General features: G+C 25.8%; 1 protein-coding gene across 1 annotated transcript in view; it reads right to left on the bottom strand.

The window, feature by feature from the left end:
* LOC107444984 (lachesin) overlaps positions 1 to 20,379 on the bottom strand; it is a 181,431-nt gene extending 161,052 nt beyond the window's left edge. The window contains exon 1 of the mRNA XM_016059278.3: positions 20,055 to 20,379. Coding sequence (XP_015914764.1) covers positions 20,055 to 20,103 — 49 coding nt within the window. The 5' untranslated portion in view covers positions 20,104 to 20,379. The remainder of the gene's footprint in view (positions 1 to 20,054) is intronic.

Raw genomic sequence — 20,379 nt, 5'->3', positions numbered from 1 at the left:
TATGTCAGATACTTGAATTATAAGAACACATGTGTCTTCATGAATTTTAATAATTCAGTTTATTTTAACATTTCATTATGTGCTATTTAACGTTGACTGAAACTCTTAACTGGTTTTCTTCAGATAAGAAAATAGGAACATAATTCTGGAATATTTCCGACAGATGATTTTTTTTTGCAATTTTAGGTTTTTTGAAATAATGAAAACTTTTAATACTGAAATTTAGAAGATGGCAAGTGTAGAGAATTTTTTTTTGTATGAAGGCTTGTTGACATAATATGTTTGAATAATACATTTGTTTGAAAAAGCTTTATTATTGAATGTGAATATTTCAACCATTAAAAAGGTTACATTTGCATTAAGAGATTTATTATTAATTGGTTATGGCTTGATTCAAAACTATATGTTTTAGAACAATCTAAAATATTGCGCAGACGCAATCAAAGCTGAAAATGGGTTAAAACGAAATTTATAAGATTCATAATGCCTAAGGAAAAAAAAACACTTTATGAAAGTGAACTTTGCAAAAATCAAATAGCAAATAATTTTTAAAGGTTTTAAAACATTAATTTTTTTAACAGGACATTTAGCAAGGAATTTTTAACCTCTAACTCCTTAATTTAAGCTCTGTTAAAGAGAGAAAACAGAAAAGTTGAAAGGGCAATGCTCATTTTTGATTAAAATATATGGTTTTGAGAAAATGTCAAGGATGCCTTAACTACCATAAATGTACTCCCTGAACCTGGGAGAGAGTAACTGTTCCCAACTCCCTAGTTTGGAAGGGGGCAGCAATGATATAACATGACAAACTAATTTCAAATATCAATGGTAAATGGAATGCAAATTAGAAAATATGGTCTCAATCACTGAGTTGGAGATTGATAATTTTAATTTAACTTGTCTTTTTTCTTACTTCGCTATATCTTAAAAACTTTTAAGCGTACATGATCATTGAATGATTTATCACTGCGGTGGCAAATTAATACAACTTCCTAAGTATCTATGGAGTGGAGTGCACTACTATGGTTGCTACGAGCATGCTACTACGAGCTCGGAAGATATTTGCCACGAATCCTTCCATAAGCTACTGAATCTCAGGCATTTCTCCCTCCACATTACTTTCGAAACTATGTATTTCTTTTAATTACTTTATGCTGCTTTAATATTGAGTACATGGGGATTTTAAATACGACTATTGGTAATTTCAAAGCTTCGACTATGGTTTTTCTTATTTCGCTATATAAAAACTTTTAAGTGTAAATGATCATTGAATGATTTGTCATTGCAGCGGCAAATACATGCAACTTCCTAACTGTCCATGGAGAGGAGTGCATATCTATGGTTGTTACGAGCATCCTACTAAGCCCGGAAGATACTTGGTGAGAACCCTGCAAGGAGCCAAAGAATCTCACACATTTCTCCCTCCACATTACTTTCGAGACTATGTATTCTTTTTAAATTACTATATGCTGTTTTAATATTGAGTACATGGTGTTTTCAAATTCTACTTTTGTTATTTTCGGAGCTACTTTGACGCATTTTTGCTCAGTTTTGAGAAATTATATTTACAGCGTACCTTGTAAAAATGTCTAATGCGAAATTTATCGCATTTCGATGCACAGACATAATTTTAATGACATAGTTTAGTTATAAGATGTTTAAAAGTCAATGCATAAAAAAAGATTAACTAAGAATAATCTCCGTCTTACATAAAAATTCAACATAATAATGCTATTAATCCTTGATTAATAGCATTAAACAAGGATACATGTCCTTTTTACCTAAGCTTATACATTAAAAATACTTGCTACTTCAAAATCAATTTAGTAATAGAAGCATCGGCTTTCAATTCAAATTCAAATCTGTCTAATTTAAAGTATCTATTCAACATTGCTTTTAATACTATTAATTTGAGTATTATTAAATTAAATAAGTTCATTTTCAATATATATGTCTACTAATAGTAAGTTATCCTTGATATCTGATATCCCATTAACATGATAAAGCAAAGAAAAATCGAATGTATTGTAGTCTATATTTGCAGCTACGATTAGTTTACAACACTAAGAAAATATAATTTAATACCCTCTACATGTAAGTAACATTGAATGGATTATATCTAAACTATTTTATCAAAATCGCAGTTAAAATGTCTATTGCTTTTATTTAAGTATAAAATTATTTGTATGTCAGATTTTAATAATATGAATGCACGGAAGAGCTCTACGGAATACTACAATTAACTTTACTGAATCTTTGAATAAATATATAAATAAAAACAGATGATGTATAACTCAATAAAATTTTATATTTCACAGCTACAATTTATATTATTTATTATTTTATGCAATACAATGTTCATAAAATAGTCAGCTAAATTATTCAGATTGTAATATAATTTTTTAAGTGAGTTTTTTTCCTTTTGATCTGTTATTTTATGAAACTTATATGAGACGGCAATTGGAATCTATCCCACGTTAAGTTTATTACAAAATCAGCACTACATTCGACGTGTCTAGGAATGTTTTATTACCCCATCAGTCTTAAATAAGGTTACAACAGGGAATTTTATACTCAGCCAATTAGAAAAATCTTGTTTTCCAATGAATATGGAATACATAATAACTGAAATTCTTAATTTTTAGTATTTTTATATGAAATTATTATTTAAATTCCAAGTTCTTTTTAATAAAAGTTTCAGAACAATTATTATTTATATGTTACGCAAAATATAAATTAGAAGCAAAATGCCTTGACTAGTTGAAAATACGTAATTTAACCACGCAATACTAAAAAGTATTATAACTCATAAAGCTCTCTAAGAATATTAAATCAAGCAAAAGCATTATTATTTTTTTTCTTTCTCGTACTGCCAAACAGAAAATTCCTGACTAGAAGCCGGATATTACCATGAAGACTTCAATGAAAACGAATTTCTCTCACATTTATGTTCCTACATTAAAAATAAAATATCACAAAAACTAGAATATGTTAACCACCTGTCATGTTTCTGACTCTATGAGAACAGCGAAAAAGCTCGGTAAATTTCAACGAAGTAATTTAGTAAGGTAAAATTAACAATAAAATATAGTTTTATTATATTTGATAAAATTAGGCAAGAGTGGCAAAATTTGGTAATATTTTCATGATACCTTAGAGCTTGGCAGAGAAATAATTTATTTGGCTAATTTTTATTTTTCAGTATTGTAATTTCACTAAATGTGTGGCAATAAGAGCAACTATTTTAAAACTAGAATTTCCGGTAAGCCGTTACCGTATGAATGGAAAAACTAGCAAATGAATGACTTAATTACTGTATATTTTGATATTCTTTACCAGAATAAAGGGGTTCCTTAATATAAATGCCATCACCATATAGAACGCTAATTTTATCAGAAGTGTCATTACCATTACAGTACGGTAATTTTACGAGGTAGGTTATTATCATGAAGGCCGGTTGTTCTGCCAGAATGTTTTCACCGAAACCAATATTAATTGAATATTGAACCTATATTCATTGAATCAATTGGATCCTTATTCCATAATGTTCTTTACAGTTATTTTGTTGTAAGCAATAGGCTTTTTTTTAATTATCAGAACATAATTCATATCCACTTGAAGTAGTTGATAATTCATGCAATGAGAGAAATGATTTCGAGCATTTCACTTTTTTCCGATTAATTAACCACACTTAATATCTTTTTTAATGTTAAAAATATCAGGTAAAACTGGAGTTTATTATATCCTTATAAAGATGGGTTTTCGAACACGGGATATTTTACAATTTTACACATTCTTTATGATGATCCGTTGTGAAAGAATATGTAACCAGCATATATCAGTAATCATATATTATTAATTTAATGACTATATTCAAATAATTATTTTAATACTAAGTAAAATAATGGAAAAAATACTTTAAACACTCAACATTGTTATGCCACGCGAAAAATAAATTAAAAGAAAATGTCATGAATTGTTAAAGGTATGCAAAGGTAACCACACAAAGTCATGAAAAGTATTATAACTCATAAAGTTCTTAAAGAATATTAAAGCAAGCAAACACATAATTCTTTTTTCCATCGCCATATGCAAAAAAATATGTATCTGGAGAGCCAGGCCCAGCCATCACGACCAAAGGTGAGAACAAACCTCTCACATATTTATGTTCCCATGAATATACATAAATGGAAGTAAGGAAACCCTTAGTTTAATGCATTTTTGTTTCTTCTAGTACGGTAGCTAATATACTGAAAGAAACATTGTCGAGATTTTATTGTTGTAAGCTTTCGGCTTCTTTTCACTTTATTAAGAAATGAATCAAATATGCTTGGGGCATTTGGTTTATTTAAATAATTGATTAGTGATAGAAAGGATTTTAAATTATTTAGTCTATCTATTTAATTCAATATAAAAATCAAATGCAACTTCTCTATTGTTTGAGATAAATAAAGTATGCTATACACCAAAAGAATATTTTAAAATTTATCATGCTTCTGGCTCCATGGGACCACCAAAAATCTCAATGACTTTTACCAAAGTGCTTTGGGAGTGAATTCGGTAAACTCAACAATAAAATAGGATTTTATAATACGTGATAAATTTGAAAATGTGGTATAATGTGGTAATTTTATCGCGATATCTTGGCGCATGGCATAATTATCGTTTATTCGGTTCAATGTTCAATTCAGTTTTGCTATTTTTATTTTTTAACTAAATTTGTAGTAAGAAGAACTATAATTTTCAAAACCAAAATTTATGTAAACCGTCACCGTATGAGAGTAAAAATTATCATAAAAATGATTTAAATACTGCGCATTTTGATTTTATTAATCAAAAATATGTTGTTCATTTTCTTTACCGAAAATGTCATCAATGTACGGAGCGATAAAATTACTAGATTTTCATTTCTTCGAGTACGTTTGGTTTAAATTCTCAATAAAACAGCAGGAGTTCAATTCAAAAGTGTGTGCTTAAAACATTTTCTTATTCTTTTAATAAAAAGTATACTTTCATGATTCGGAAATCTAATTATTAATTGCGCAAACGCACACGAAGAAATAAAAATCTAGTAATTTTATCGTTCCGTATATTAATGACATTTCCGGTAAAGAAAAAGAACAACATAATTTTGATTGATAAAATCAAAATGCACAGTATTTAAATCATTTGGATGATAATTTTTCTCCTCTTATACTGTGACGGTTTACGTAAATTTTGGTTTTGAAAATTATAGTTCTTCTTACTACAAATGCATATTGAATTCTCAATAAATCCGCGGGAGTTAAATTCAAAAATGGGTGCTTAAAAGATGTTTTTATTTTTTTAATAAAAAATATACGTTCATGATTCGGAAATCCAATTATTAATTTGCTTTATGTTTTCAATCTAGGTGGAATGTTCGAAATTATTATTGAGAAAATGCTTACATAATGCTGAAAACTAAAGCATAGATTGTGGAATACATTAAAGGTTTTATCTTCTAGATAGATATATCTCTGTTTTAATTAAAGTTATAATCAAATATTTCTAAAAATTTTATGTGTTCTTTATCGTGGAGATTGTGTTAAAAAACTGCGACATGAAATTAATAAAAAGTTTAAAAAAAAGAGAATTTTTGAGAAATTAATGTAATGATAAGTTTTAAAATTTTTACTTATTTATTCATTTTATTTATTGATTGATTTATTTACTTTTGCAGGGACTGAATAAGAGAACAAAAACATTGGAAAATGTCTACTGAAATTGCTAGTTGAGGGTTTTGAAATAAAACAGGCTGTCTACAAAGTTCTTTGCTAAAATTAAGAATTTGAAAAGTTTTAAACTTTTGCACCAAAGTCCCAAGACCATAATTTTAAATAGATGCGACTGTGAAAAACCAAACACTTTCAAATCAATGTTTATGTAATCAATGTTAATGTCGATGTTTATGTATTGGAAGATTATTTTTTTTTAAAGAAAATCTTTCATATCAGTCTAAATATCTAAATTTATACTTATACAAAAATCATAATTTCTAAATAGTTACTATTAAAATTTAAATACTAATTTCTCGTTATATTTACTAATTTGAAGCAAATTCTAAATTTGAAATTAATAAACTATTTTGGAAATATAACAAATAATTGATTTACGACCGTGTGAAGGATTATAAATTGTATTTAACATAAGGAGGGAGAAAAAATAAAAAATAATAATTTTGTTCAGTTATTTTATAAAAACATATTTATAAACTAGAAAAAGAATAACTATTATAGAATTAAAGTTATATATTAATTAAATAAGTATTTAAAATTTGAAAGCGTAATTATAAATATGCATACAGAAAATGACTGAGTTTAAATAAATATGCACTTGTTATTCTTTGATGCTATCAATGCAAATTTTAGGAAGCAAACACAGTGCTTGTTTAAAGGTAATTAAAACAACGCGACACAAAAAAAGGTTCATAATAAATTATGTATTTATTTCGAACACAGTATTTAATAATAATGTTTACAAAATAAACTATATGGAAGAGCGCAACGAGAGAAAAATACCATTTTGACTATTGTTATTATTTACACTATAGAAAGCACTGAACACTTAGTAATCCATTAATTGGATTTCCAAAAATTTTAAAAATTACATTTCCAATTTCTTGCCTCAAAAATTCTGCTAAAATGAATTATATTTTATTTTGGTAACCCAATGTGATGGCTTATAAATTGGAAGTAATATTAAAAAGAATAAGGCAGTTGTAGTTCGTGTAAAATTTTAAATTAATAATGCTTCAAAATAGTTCAAAGTGGTCCTTTATTTAATGAATAAAAATTGGTTTACAAACAAATCATTAATTGCTTTTCAGATATGCGCATTTGAGATACGTAATTTCATGTTACAGGAATTACACTGTAAAAAGTCTGAATCAAATTATGGTATAAATAACCGGGGGCACTTAGGGTGCATCATCCGTCAAATCTATTTTACCGTAAAACACATTTCTTTCTGTAATTTATTATACAGTTATATTTATTTAATTTGAGTGATTCAGCGATTTTACTGTAATTATTACTATAAAAATTAGGGTATATTATATTTTTGTTCCCTAACATGTTCCATTAAAAATGAATTTTGCAGTAAAAGTTTTTCATCGCAATGTAATCGGGAATCGTTTTGCAGTATAAAACATAAATAGTATAGCAATTCAAGCACTTTCATGAAGTGCACTATAATGCGTTTGCTTTAACATAAAATCAATACTTATGGCTTTTAAAAATACGAGAAACATTATTTAAGAATTTTTACAACATACTTTTATTTATGCAATAAGAAAATGAAAAAGTAAACAAAAAATATGCACGTGCTTCTTAATTTCTGCTCCCTTTTCAAAAACGCATTTTTTTTATGAAGCGAACATTTTGAAATAAAAATTGCATAAATGTCATTCGCGTCAAAAACATTGAAGAAAAAACACTAAAAAAACCTTGGAATAACCATTAAAGATTCATTTAAAGCGCTTGCGTGTTTTTGTGAGAACAGGCTGTTTTATACATAACGATGAAATAATAGCAATCATTTTATCATTACTTTAACTGTAACCACATCTGCGTGGTTTATATCTTAAGCATATGCACATTAAACATAATATCTTGTTAACCCATGAAATCAAATGATGAAGCTATAGTTTAAAACAAAAGCTATAGAAAGGAAAATTGCAAAGAAGAATCAAACATTTAAATGGTTGTGTTACGAGAATATGGTTAGATAATACATAAATATTTAAGTGTTTTAGAAAAGATAATCTCATATTATATAGATTTCGTGAATGTCACTGAAGTATTGAATGATAATATTTATTTATTTTCTTATATGGTACTTACATTTAGTTCTTAAGGATGTGCAATTTGTTCCAATTCATAGTTTTTGCATATTTTTGAAACATAAAATAAATTTATTTACAAGCTTCTATTCATTGCAATTTTACAAGTGTATTTTATTAGCATTGCTTGTAAATGGTACTTATAAATGTATAAAAAAACAAACTGTCTAAAACAAAAAAAAAGAACGTCTTTTGATTTAGTGATCGGATTTTAACATTTAACATGCGTATAACATTTTTAATGTTACCTTAAATATCCTGAATAATTAGTAAGAAATTTAAAGAAACGAAGACCTAAAATGAAACTTTAGTTTTTATGAATAAAAATTTCTTTTCCGATAATTTTGGATATTTTACATTTAAACTAATTGGAGGGTTAATCGCTGTCTGAAAATTGTGGTTCTAATTGAATGACAGGAAGGCCAAGTGACTGATTGGACCACTCAATGCTAATTGCATTTTAATGCAGTCCATTCTTATATTTTATATAAGAATTATATTTTATATAAGATTATATTTTTTTATATTTTTAGTCTTAAGATGTATTCAAGTCATACTCTTCAAATTTTCGATTAACCAATTTTTATGCAGCTTAAAATTACGAAAGTTAAAATCATGTAAAATTTGCGATTAATTTTTTTTTGCCATTAGTAAATTAAATGATAAAAAGCAATAAATATTTTTTAAAAATATATGTGGACATATGCTTAATAAACGAGTTTTACAATTATGAGTAAAAATTTTAGAATTTGCTTAACCATTTGACTCAGAATTTTTATAGTAATTATTCAGTAATTATTGATATTTCAGTAATTATTGATAAATTTTTAAACTTAATGAAAAATAAAATTCTAAAACTACTTATTTCATTTCATATTTAAATACGAATATAATTCTAATTATCTACTGAATTTTATATATATTTGTGCTTGTAATTAGAGTCACAGAATATATATATATATATANTTATATATATATATACCGGTGTCCTATTTGCGTCAAAGGGTTAAAACGTTTTAGAGATATGGTGATATACGCAAAAAGTGAATTTAGAAAGCGAACATTGGATCTCAAGCCCAACCAAAATATTGAAACCATGCTTTCATTGACTTTCCTTTCTCCCATACTTTGAGGACCAGGAATCCTATACCGTATAAAAAAATGCTTATTTATTCGTAAAAAATTTATATTCAGTCATTCTGTGTTTAACTTTGTTAATAGAAATTTCGACTATGGTAATTAGTTAGCATATTAAGACTAAGCCATCCAATCCCTTTATTACGATACACTCTGTTATTTAAATCAAAAATTACTCAAAGGCTTTCTTTTTTAATTTTTCGAACAGAATGCATGTTTGTATTATTAATTTCATTCAAAAATAGTAAAATATTTAAGAAACAAGTGGTATTTTTCTCGCTCCATTAACAAACACACCAAATTTTATATTCTCATTAACTTCCAAAGAAGTTATATATATTTAGAATGATAGAATAGCTTAATACCAAAAACGAATATAATTTTCTAAGAAAAAACTTGGTTAAAGCTTAAACTAAGCCGTTAAGCCAAATTTCTTTAGAATATTTATAGACTAGTTATAATCGTATTATTCTCGTCTCGACACAAAACAAAATATTTTGGAAGGATTATTTAGATGGTTACTAAATTTGGTACAGGAAAAATAAGTTTCTTCTTTTTCACATATGAATTTAATCCCGTTTAAACCCCTTAATAAATGTATGATTATTAAGCCCTTTTCATATAGCATTTAAAATATTAGTTTATTTTGAAATACGAAATTTCATTCTAAGAAAAGGGAAGGTAAAATGTAAAAATAATTTAGCTTAGTTGACATCGTGTTTCTGTAAGACAATTAAACATAAAATTCGCACAATGTTAAATTGATTAAGTATGTAAGTACTATTAATTACTCTTTTTAAAAAAAATTTTGGTATAAATAATTTATTTTTATTATAAATATTGATCTTTATAAATTATGTTATTTAAAAAGGTAACAAAATACATTTTAATAAAAAGGAATTTTTTTCGTAAATAGTTTAATTTTTCTTACTTACTAGAGTTCAGGTATACTTTTTAGTTAAATCTAATTTTTTCCCTTAAATATCAGTTCAACAGATTTTTTCCCTGTAGCACAGCTACGCGATCAATTAAGTAGTAATTAAACGTTAGATATCTCCTTACACCTTAAAAAAATCGGATCAGATTCCTGTATAAAGCATTATTATTATTCATACAAAATTACAATCATTACTGTAAAATTTATGGCATATCATTGTTTTCTTTCGAAATATTTTTGACGAAAAAAGTATTTAAAGGTAAAAAGTACCAGCACCCTGAGTGGCGGTAATTTTACAGTAATTTGTTCCAGAATTTTTCACATTGTAAGTATTTTCTGGAGAGACAGATTTCCTTTACTTATAGGTAGATAAATCTCTTTCAAACTTGAATTTCGCTCTATATTCATTTCTTAAACCTTCTCAGAGGTTTCATTTCAAAAGAAAATAATGAAGTATAATTTTTTTTGTAAAAATGGCAAATCATACTGTTTATATTCTGAAATACTATTAGAAGTGAAACTTTTCTATCAAATTTGAATTTAATGACTCACAAACTGTAGACTAACTGTTATGAGAAAAACAAATGACAAAAATGTTTCAGAATAATGTAGGATCATTAAAAAGCCCAAAAGCTTGAAATATGATTGAGTATTATATGACATAAGACTAAGTTTTTGTCGTGTTTTCAATCATAAATAGTTATAAAATTATTTGAATAACGTTCTCACGTTATAATTACTTTCATAAAATTTATTGATTTTAAGCCATATGTACAATTTTTTCTAATGAACACAAGACATTTTTGTCGCTGTAATATCCTGCAGAATTTTGAAAACTCAGTACAAATCATAAAGTATGTATCTGAACTTCCTAAAACTATGTATTAAACTATGTTAACCGTAAGATAAAAACATCTAAGAGCATGATTTAGCTTTTTTCAAAATACCTGAATATACTGTTTATTCATCTAATTTTTATAAAAAACTTTTTCTTTAAAATTAATCAAATTTAATTCAAATACGCAATGTCTTTTCTTTAAACTCTCTTAAACACAGATTTTGGTCAGTAACGCGTATATATACGGAAACGTTTCACTTTAATACGAGCATTTCTAAAAGAAATTGAATTATTTGTCAAATCTGCGTGGATATAATCTATATGTACTATCTACATGGATATAATCTAGGCAAATAATTAGAAATAATTTTTCTTCAATAACAGATGAACATATACTTGGGAAAAAAGTAGGCAATTAATTACAATTTTCAATTCCAGAAAAGTTACACATTCAGTATTTATTAATAAGCTGTTAGTTTTTACCTCAAATGGAAGACACGCAATCTATTTATCTGCAAGATTTATGAAAGAGGGATATCATTTATCGCAAAAAAAGGTAATATGGAAAATGTATTTTAGCCACTGCAAAGGTAAATAATATTCAAAGCAAATAATCTTTGAGCTCCTAACCCAAGAACCATCCATATGTTCTTTCAGTTATTATTAATTCAGTACAGAAAGTAAGGGAAGATAAATGAGAAAAAAAGAGTGGTACAATTACCAGAGACGTCCCTGAGGTGAGTAAGACAGAATATCTGCGAAATTGGTTCTAAATCTAAGAAATGTTACTTCGGACAAAATAATCCAAAAACATACCATTTTGTATTTTAAATATTTAAATGTAAATTACGCTTTTCTGTTAACAATTGCAAAAACCTACATTCAAGATTGTTTTCATGTGGCTTAAAGTAGGTGTTATATTCCTAATTGTTTTCACTCCTTCTTTTAATTTAATTCTAAGTTAATTTGATTTTAGATACAATAAGTGCTACTGAATTATCTAGCTACAACATGCATAAAAAACTACCCAGAGAAAAAAGTATGGTCAAAACTTGCATATGGTTTTAATGTGTTTTTGGATCGATGGGAAAACCAAAAGATTTTTACTGAAGCATTTTGGTAATGATTTAGGTGAAATCAACACTAACATATAGTTTCATAATATGTGATAATTGGTAAATGTGGTAACAATTGACATCTTTTTCATGATGCCTTAGAGCTTGGTATAAAAACCATTTATTTGGTACAATTAACTTTTGATTTTTGTATGTTTTTACTAATTGTGTGCTTATAAGAACTATAATTTAGATAACTAGAATTTCCGATAAACTGTTTCCATATGAAGGAAAACATTATTGAATGGATGGTTAAAAGCGGCATATTTTTTAATGCCAAAATTATGTTGTTATATTTTAACTAGAAATGTCATTACCGTACATGGCGGCGATTTTACTTGAATTTTTTTCTCCGAGAACTATTATAACCACATTGGATTTCCTGAGAAAAATTTGTTTCTCTAAATAATTTATATTTATTTGATGCTTAATACAATTAACTAGAAAAATTTCATGTTTCTTTGAAGAAGAAAAAAAATAAAAAATAACATCTGAAATTGTGATTTTTCACAAAGTTGACTGTCAATATTAAACTTACATGAAAAATATAATTCTACACACATGTATTCCTTCAAAAATGCTATTTTCAAACTCTATAAAAATAATCAACATTTATTTGTTTTGAGCATTTTTAAACGATTAATCTTCCAAATTTTGGCATTTTTCATATATGAGACTTCATTTAAGTTATATGTCATGAAAAAAAATAATTTGCAAGTGTAATTTTCTATTTGGAAAGTGCAATATGTGTGGAGTAATATCATTCTTACGATATTCAATCTTGTAAAAAGAGAAGTTTGTCTTACGTGTAGCAACATTATAGCGGAGCATTATTTTGCGTATTTTTGTTAAACGTAATTAAATAAATTAGAGATCTAAACTTAAATAAAGTCATGATAATTATGCTAATTACATGAATACAAGTTATTTTTAAAAAAAGTTTTATTGATATACTCATCGAGACATTAGTTAGTTGTGGGACTATGTTCTTGGTTACTCTCTCACAGCAGCATTAAAGCAGAGCATTATTTTACATATTTTTATTAAACGCAACGAAAATATTTTTCCGAGATGTAAATTTAAAATTATTTCATGATTATTATGCTAATTACATAATTGCAAAAGACTATCTTAATCTGAAATATAATAATAATAAAATGGCTGGAAATATTTCTGAAAAGAATTTGATGATATGCTCATTAAAATTTTAATTAGTGGTGGGACTATGTTCCCCGTTATTTAGTTAATGAAAAACTTCAACGAAAGAAATTAAACCACCAGCTTCCAATTTAAGCTTTAAAAAAGGCTTATTGTTTTAGTGATTTCCTTTTTATTTTTTGTAAAATCAGCAATATCTGGCTGCCTCAGTTAAATCTGAATATTGTTTGGAATGCTTATTTCACAAACGCTATAGCATAGTATTATGAACTGTTTTTAAAAGAATAAAATAATTTTACAGTTGTTGAAATTGCACNTTACTGAAGCATTTTGGTAATGATTTCGGTGAAATCAACACTAACATATAGTTTCATAATATGTGTGGTAAATGTGGTACAATTGACATCTTTTTCATGATGCCTTGGAGCTTGGTATAAAAACCATTTATTTGGTAAAATTAACTTTTGATGTTTGTATGTTTTACTAATTGTGTTCTTATAGGAACTATAATTTAGATAACTAGAATTTCAGGTAAACTCTTTCCATATGAAGGAAAACATTATTGAATGGATGGGTAAAAGTGGCATATTTTTTAATGACAAAATTATGTTGTTATATTTTAACTAGAAATGTCAATACCGTACAGTGCGGCGATTTTACTTAAATTTTTTCTCCGAGAACTATTATAACCTCCCTGAGAAAAAAAATTTTTCTAAATAATTTATATTTATTTGATACTTAATACAGTTAACTAGAAAAATTTCATGTTTCTTTGAAGAAGAAAAAAAATAAAAATAACATCTGAAATTGTGATTTTTACAAAGTTGACTGTCAATATTAAACTTACATGAAAAAAATAATTCTACACATATGTATTCCTTCAAAAATGCAGTTTTCAACTCTATAAAAATAATCAACATTTATTTGTTTTGCGCATTTTTAAACGATTAATCTTCGTAATTTTGGCATTTTTCATACATGAGACTTCATTTAAGTTATATGTCATGAAAAGAAATAATTTGCAATTTCAATCTTGTAAAAATAGAAGTTTGTCTTACGTGTAGCAACATTACAGCGGAGCATTATTTTGCGTATTTTTGTTAAACGTAATTAAATAAATTAGAGATCTAAATTTAAATAAAGTCATGATAATTATGCTAATTACATGAATACAAACAATTAACTTAATTTAAAATATAATAATAATAATAAAACGGTCGGAGTTATTTCTGAAAAAGTTTTATTGATATACTCATCGAGACATTAGTTAGTTGTGGGACTATGTTTTTGGTTACTCTCTCACAGCAGCATTACAGCAGAGCATTGTTTTACATATTTTTATTAAACGCAACGACAATATTTTTAGAGACGCAAATTTAAAATTATTTCATGATTATTATGCTAATTACATAATTGCAAAGAACTAACTTAATCTGAAATATAATAATAATAAAATGGTTGGAAATATTTGTGAAAAGAATTTGATGATATACTCATTAAAATTTTAAATAGTGGTGGGACTATGTTCCCTGTTATTTATTAATGAAAAACTTCAATGAAAGAAATTAAACCAACAAGCTCCATTAAGCTTACAAAAGGCTTATTGTGATTTCCATTTTATTTTTATTTTTTGTTATATCAGCAATATCTGGCTGCCTCAGTTAAATCTGCATATTGTTTGGAATGCTTATTTCACAAACGCTATAGCATAGTATTATGAACTGTTTTTAAAAGAATAAAATAATTTTACAGTTGATGAAATTGCACTTATATTGATAAGCGATAAAAAAGGTTATTTTTGTTTTATTTGTTTTTCGGAGTAAAATTTTTTACTGGTTTAAAAACATTCAAAAATTTTCCTAAATCTCGAATTAAATTTTTAGAATAAATATAATACATTTAATAACATTTAATAGCTTTAACACTCAATCATCATTGCTTTATAGTATTGAAAATATTTTATTCAATATTCAAACATTTCCAGTTATTTTGAATTAAATATAAATTTGCTATTTGCATTTATCGAAAATCATCGATGTATATTTGCCTTTATCACCATTATACCTTCAGCAATTGCTCTCAGTATTTGAAAAAAATCTGTAATAAAAATTTAAAATTAATTTTTAAATTTTTACAAAAAATATCGAATCTTTTTCTAACTTTTACAATAAAAATTGAAGTATATAAGTTAATATACAACAATCTGAAGGATAAAAGTTTTGAATTTTATGGAATAATCTTTATCGTCAAATTATTTCGATGTATCGTTTTAAAATGTACAACAAATAAATAATACAACGATTCTTTTATGTAACTTCGTGCATAGTAATGAATTTTCAAAGTTTAATACAGTTCATAGTTTCAATGAATCCAATAATGTAAATGAAATGCTGTAAATTATTTAACATATTTTTAAAAACTGATTTTTAACTAAAAATATTTCAAGACAATATTAATTACAAATATAAATTTAAAAATGAAACTTTAAAATTTTCATTTAAACTCATATGAAGTTTTTTTTTTGGTCAAAACAAGTCGTGATCAGTCATTAATGTGGAATTTACCTAATTTATATTGACATATATATGTAAAATTTAATTAATTTGGATTCCCTTATCTAAAATAGTTTCTGCCTGAGAATCTCAAAAATACTTCACTGAGAAGCGTGTATTTCATCTAAAGTAATATTTTTGACATAAAAAATACTAGATCATTAACTACAAAATTAGTAATTACAAAAATATTTGTTTGGAAAATTTCTTTCATGCCAACTTCATTTCCAAAAAAAGAAGTATTTCAAAACTGAAAGTACGATCTTCTGAACTGAGTGATGGACTATCAGTATCTTAAATCAAATTATTAAAGTCATCGAAAAATCAATACTTTTACATTTAACAAATTAAACTATTCTTGCATTTTAACTTGAATTTTCTTTTCCTTTTATCGCTTTATCTGCTGTTTCAAAACATCTAAATTTTGTAGACAAAGAAACTTATATATAATTACGTAGAAAATAATATTTGGCAATTACAAATACTTTTGAATGATAACTAAAATACTTGAGATTTTCATTGATAATTTTCTCTACTCTTCAATAGTTATTCTTCAAACAAACTAGTACACGGATTTATGTAAGCAGTTTGGAAAAGCAATTTTCAGGTTATAGAAGTTCGTGGCTTTTATATTTTGAAGAAAGTCCTAACAAGTGAATTTACAATAAGATTCAATGCAGAAGTACCAAACAAAATACTGCAGAATATGTATTCATTCGTATATTGCAGAAATAGGGCACAAAAGTACAAAAAGTTTTCTTAATTTTTAATAATAATAAATAAAAATAATGAATTTTTGTTGCATTTATTATCATGAAAATCTGATTTATTTTTATGAAACAGATTTTTCAAATATTTCATCTTTTATCACTCAAAACTATAAAGTTCCCTTTCTCATGTGCAAGACAAATTTAGAAATGCATTTATACTTTCATTTTAAAATAATAAAATATTAAGATAACTGCTGTCACATTTTATTTATTTTTGATAAATTTTAATAGTAGTTAAAAATGATAAAACTTCCATTTAGCTAAAAGTAGCAAAAACTTCAAGTAATAATTTCTTTCTTACTCTTAAGGAAATTTAATGCGAAATAAAATGTATTAAAGTCTCTTTTGGTGACTTTTAGTTTCCATATATTTAAAATGGAGCCATCATAGAATATGATATTTCCCTTTTTTAAACAAAAAATGTAATTTAAATTAGAAATAATGGAAAGACTCATGCAACTCAAATATCCTTAAGTGAATAAATTCTTTTCATGATTTTGTTGATCCTCTAAACCAAATAACTAAAGTATCTGTCAGTAAACTAAATAAAACTGTGAAATTTCATAATTATGATCAGATAAGTATGAGTAGACTTTACATATTTTATTTATTCTTTGAAGCAAAATTTAAAAACATTATATATTAGTTTATGTATTTTTTGAGGAGGCGGCGTTTTCTATAATGACTTGATATTTGGTGTTAAATATCTAATTTAATAATGAATTCAAAACTAAAAAAATATTCATGCTAATTGCAGTATTATACTTATTAAGATGGAAATATAATATATTAAAATCGATTTTTTCAGAAATTTTAAAAAATCACTAAAGGAATGAATTTAAGGATAAACAAGAAAATTTAAAGTATCTGAAAAATCATCCGTAATGTTGCTTTCGAATATTTAATTTTTCCTTTATAATAGTAAAAACTGACTTTTAAAAAGACATTTTCAAAAATAAGTAAGTAAAAAAAATAGTTGTGTAATTCTATTTGAAAGTATTATTCTGGGGTTTTTTGTATGCCTGTTTTGTTTTCTACAGTTTTTATACAGATTGAGAAGATATGAAATTATATTTTTCATAATTGTTTTTCAATAAAAAGAAAAGTTAAGTAAAGCAACACCAGAAAAATATTTCTTTAAAATTACCATTCTCTATGGCAATGACATGTTGGAAAAAACTTATTCTGTTTAATCAAACCAAGATATACAGTATTTAAACCATTCATTTGGTAATTTTTGCTTTCATATGGAAATGGTTGACCGGAAATTTTGGTTTTCAAAATTAAAATTCTTAGTACCACTAATTTAGCAAAAACTTCAGAAAAAAGTAAATTTAACCTAAGAAATGGTTCTTGGTTCCTACTCTAAGATATCATAATAAAATTTGCAAATTTTATCACACATTATAAAGTTATATTTTTTGCAAATGTTAACAAAATCAGTATCAAAGCACTTCTGCAAAAAATTACCTAGTTTATTTTTTTAATGTTTTTTTAAAGAGCCGGAAAGATGGTAAATCATATTCTGGAAGTTTTGACTTTAATTTTTCTAATGAACACTAAATAGATTAAACACAAAAACATTACTGTCTTGTGAGACTAAGTTTATTACAGTTTTAAGGAACATACACTGTATAGGGTACCGTAATACGTGCAACATCCGTAAAATCAAATTTTATTGTAAACTTTTATATTGTAAACAGAAATTTATTCAGTTACAGTGATTCAGCGACTTGACAACAAATATTACGGTAAAAATTGCGATTTATCAGATTTTTTGTTTCTCAAAAAGTAAAATTATTTTTCAGTTTAAAGTTCGGGCGCTCCTTGTGCCTCTATTCCTTACCGCAATTTTATTTGGAAATATTTACAGTGTCACAAGGCACATAACACAGCCTTCACACGGCGCATAATTTTTACAAAAATAATGAAAATATACTTCTGCTTTTCTCTATTCCTTTTAAGTATTCCATCTCAACGTTAAATAATTTATTTATTCTAATACTTAAATTTCTGGTATTCATTTTCCTAGTTAATGGTCATTTGTGGAATATCTATAAATCAGAACAATTTTTCTTGTCTTAAATAGTTTTTTCCATTTCTTCTCAGTTTAATTTAATTTCTTAATTTATTTATTTGTTTTACTTTTAAGCTTTTGCTTTTTAAACGTATGATGTCCAAATAATAAAAATACGTTTAAAAAATAATTCTCTAAAATAAATTTTATAATTTTCTGGTGATCGTCTTAGATTTTTTTCTTAATTTTATTTCTTTAAATAATTATTAAGCATCTTATGATTAACAATGATTGAATGATTTCGAATATGTTTTAGCAAAATTGGTGATAAAGTGGCAGTTTGAAAATAATGTTCAAAATTATAACGCGAAATAAAAAAAACATGTTACTGTTACGAATTTTGTTTTATCCTAAGAGATGTTGGTAGTTTTCTTATAGAATACTTGAAGTAAAACTCTAGATGTGTGTAAAGTTAATAAAATTTAGGAAAATGATACTACGTTTTGCTTACTACACAATAAATATTCTTTGATAAGTTTATACTTGATATACTATTCGCTATGTTCCAATAATCACCCATTTTATAAAAGTTAGTAAAATGTTATTATCCTCATACTAACACAATAAATACAATTGTAATATAAAAAAGAAATGAATATATCTTCGTTTTCTATTCTGAAATTCATGAGTAGTTGTACTTAACAACAAATCATTTAACAAAGTCACTCGACCTTAAAACCATCAGTTTTTTCAGATTTAGTTTCCTAACAAAATACTTCTTTTCTAATTTTTATAAAACATTCAAGAGATGTTTTACTAATATTTTGGTTATTTTTTTCAATTTAAGAAGGGATGCAATACAAAAAAATTTAGAATGCATTATTAAATGTCTTTACATACAGGTTAAAAAATTTAGTAAAATTGCCGTACTGTATCATAACGAAATTTTTGATAAGAAAAAATATTAAATCTGGTAATAAAACCAAACTATAAACCTTTCATAGGGCAATAGTTTCCATTCCAATGGAAACGACTTCTACTCATATGGTAATGGTTTCCATTCATGTGGAAACGGTTTCCATTCATATGGTAACGGTTTACCGGAATGTAACGACATTTTGTATTTCAAAATTATTAACACACATTCAGAAAAAAGAAATACTAAAAAGTGAACTAATCAAATAATTTGTTCTTATGGCAAGCTCCAAGGTATAATAAAATCATCGAATGTATCAAATTTTCTTGCATATTATAAAAAAATAACAGTATTTTATTGTTGATTTTACCAAAAGTCACTACTAAAAAGCTTCGCAAAAATTACTGTATTTTTTGGTGTTCCCATAAAGCCAGAAACACGGTAAATTTTACCATATTTTGGTGGTTTTACAAAGAAAAATAACTTTTAAATCTAATTTCTACTTTTAATTCAATTTATTTAAATTTTTCAATCGTCTTAATGTTCATGTCTTCATACTTCACTTTTGCTTCGTAAATCTTGAAGAACAGTGTTTAATAGTTTTTTTTAAATCCGAAGAACGGCTTCGCAAAATTTCCTGTTCTCTGAAAATTGAATATGTTTTTTCATTTTATACTTTATCTTGGAGATCCTAAAAAAATTAAAATTTGGATGTGAAATTTTAAAAAAAAACTTTAATAGAATTCTACGTACCTAACAGGCAAAAGAATACGAAAATATATCCAAGACTGTAATAGTTCATTATCAGACCTCTTCCAACTTTCTCTTTAGTTATTTAAATTATAATTTAAATAAATTTGTGCAGACATTTTTTTAAACAAAGTTCAGATTCAAATTTGAAAGCAGTGTACTAATTTCAAAAATGATAGCAATGATGTGAAAAAGTTTTTTCTACTATCAGTTGCGTTAATTAACAATAATATGACTAAGTTTATGATTTTATATCAATAGGCAATATGGTATTGATAGAGGATATCGACTTCAGAAAACACCATCCAAACGAAGACGCGAAGCGAGA

This window comes from Parasteatoda tepidariorum, chromosome 5, assembly GCF_043381705.1.
Source record: "Parasteatoda tepidariorum isolate YZ-2023 chromosome 5, CAS_Ptep_4.0, whole genome shotgun sequence".
Classification (NCBI taxonomy): Eukaryota; Metazoa; Arthropoda; class Arachnida; order Araneae; family Theridiidae; genus Parasteatoda; species Parasteatoda tepidariorum.
Note: the sequence above shows the minus strand (reverse complement) of the source record. Positions and strands in the feature narration are given on the sequence as shown.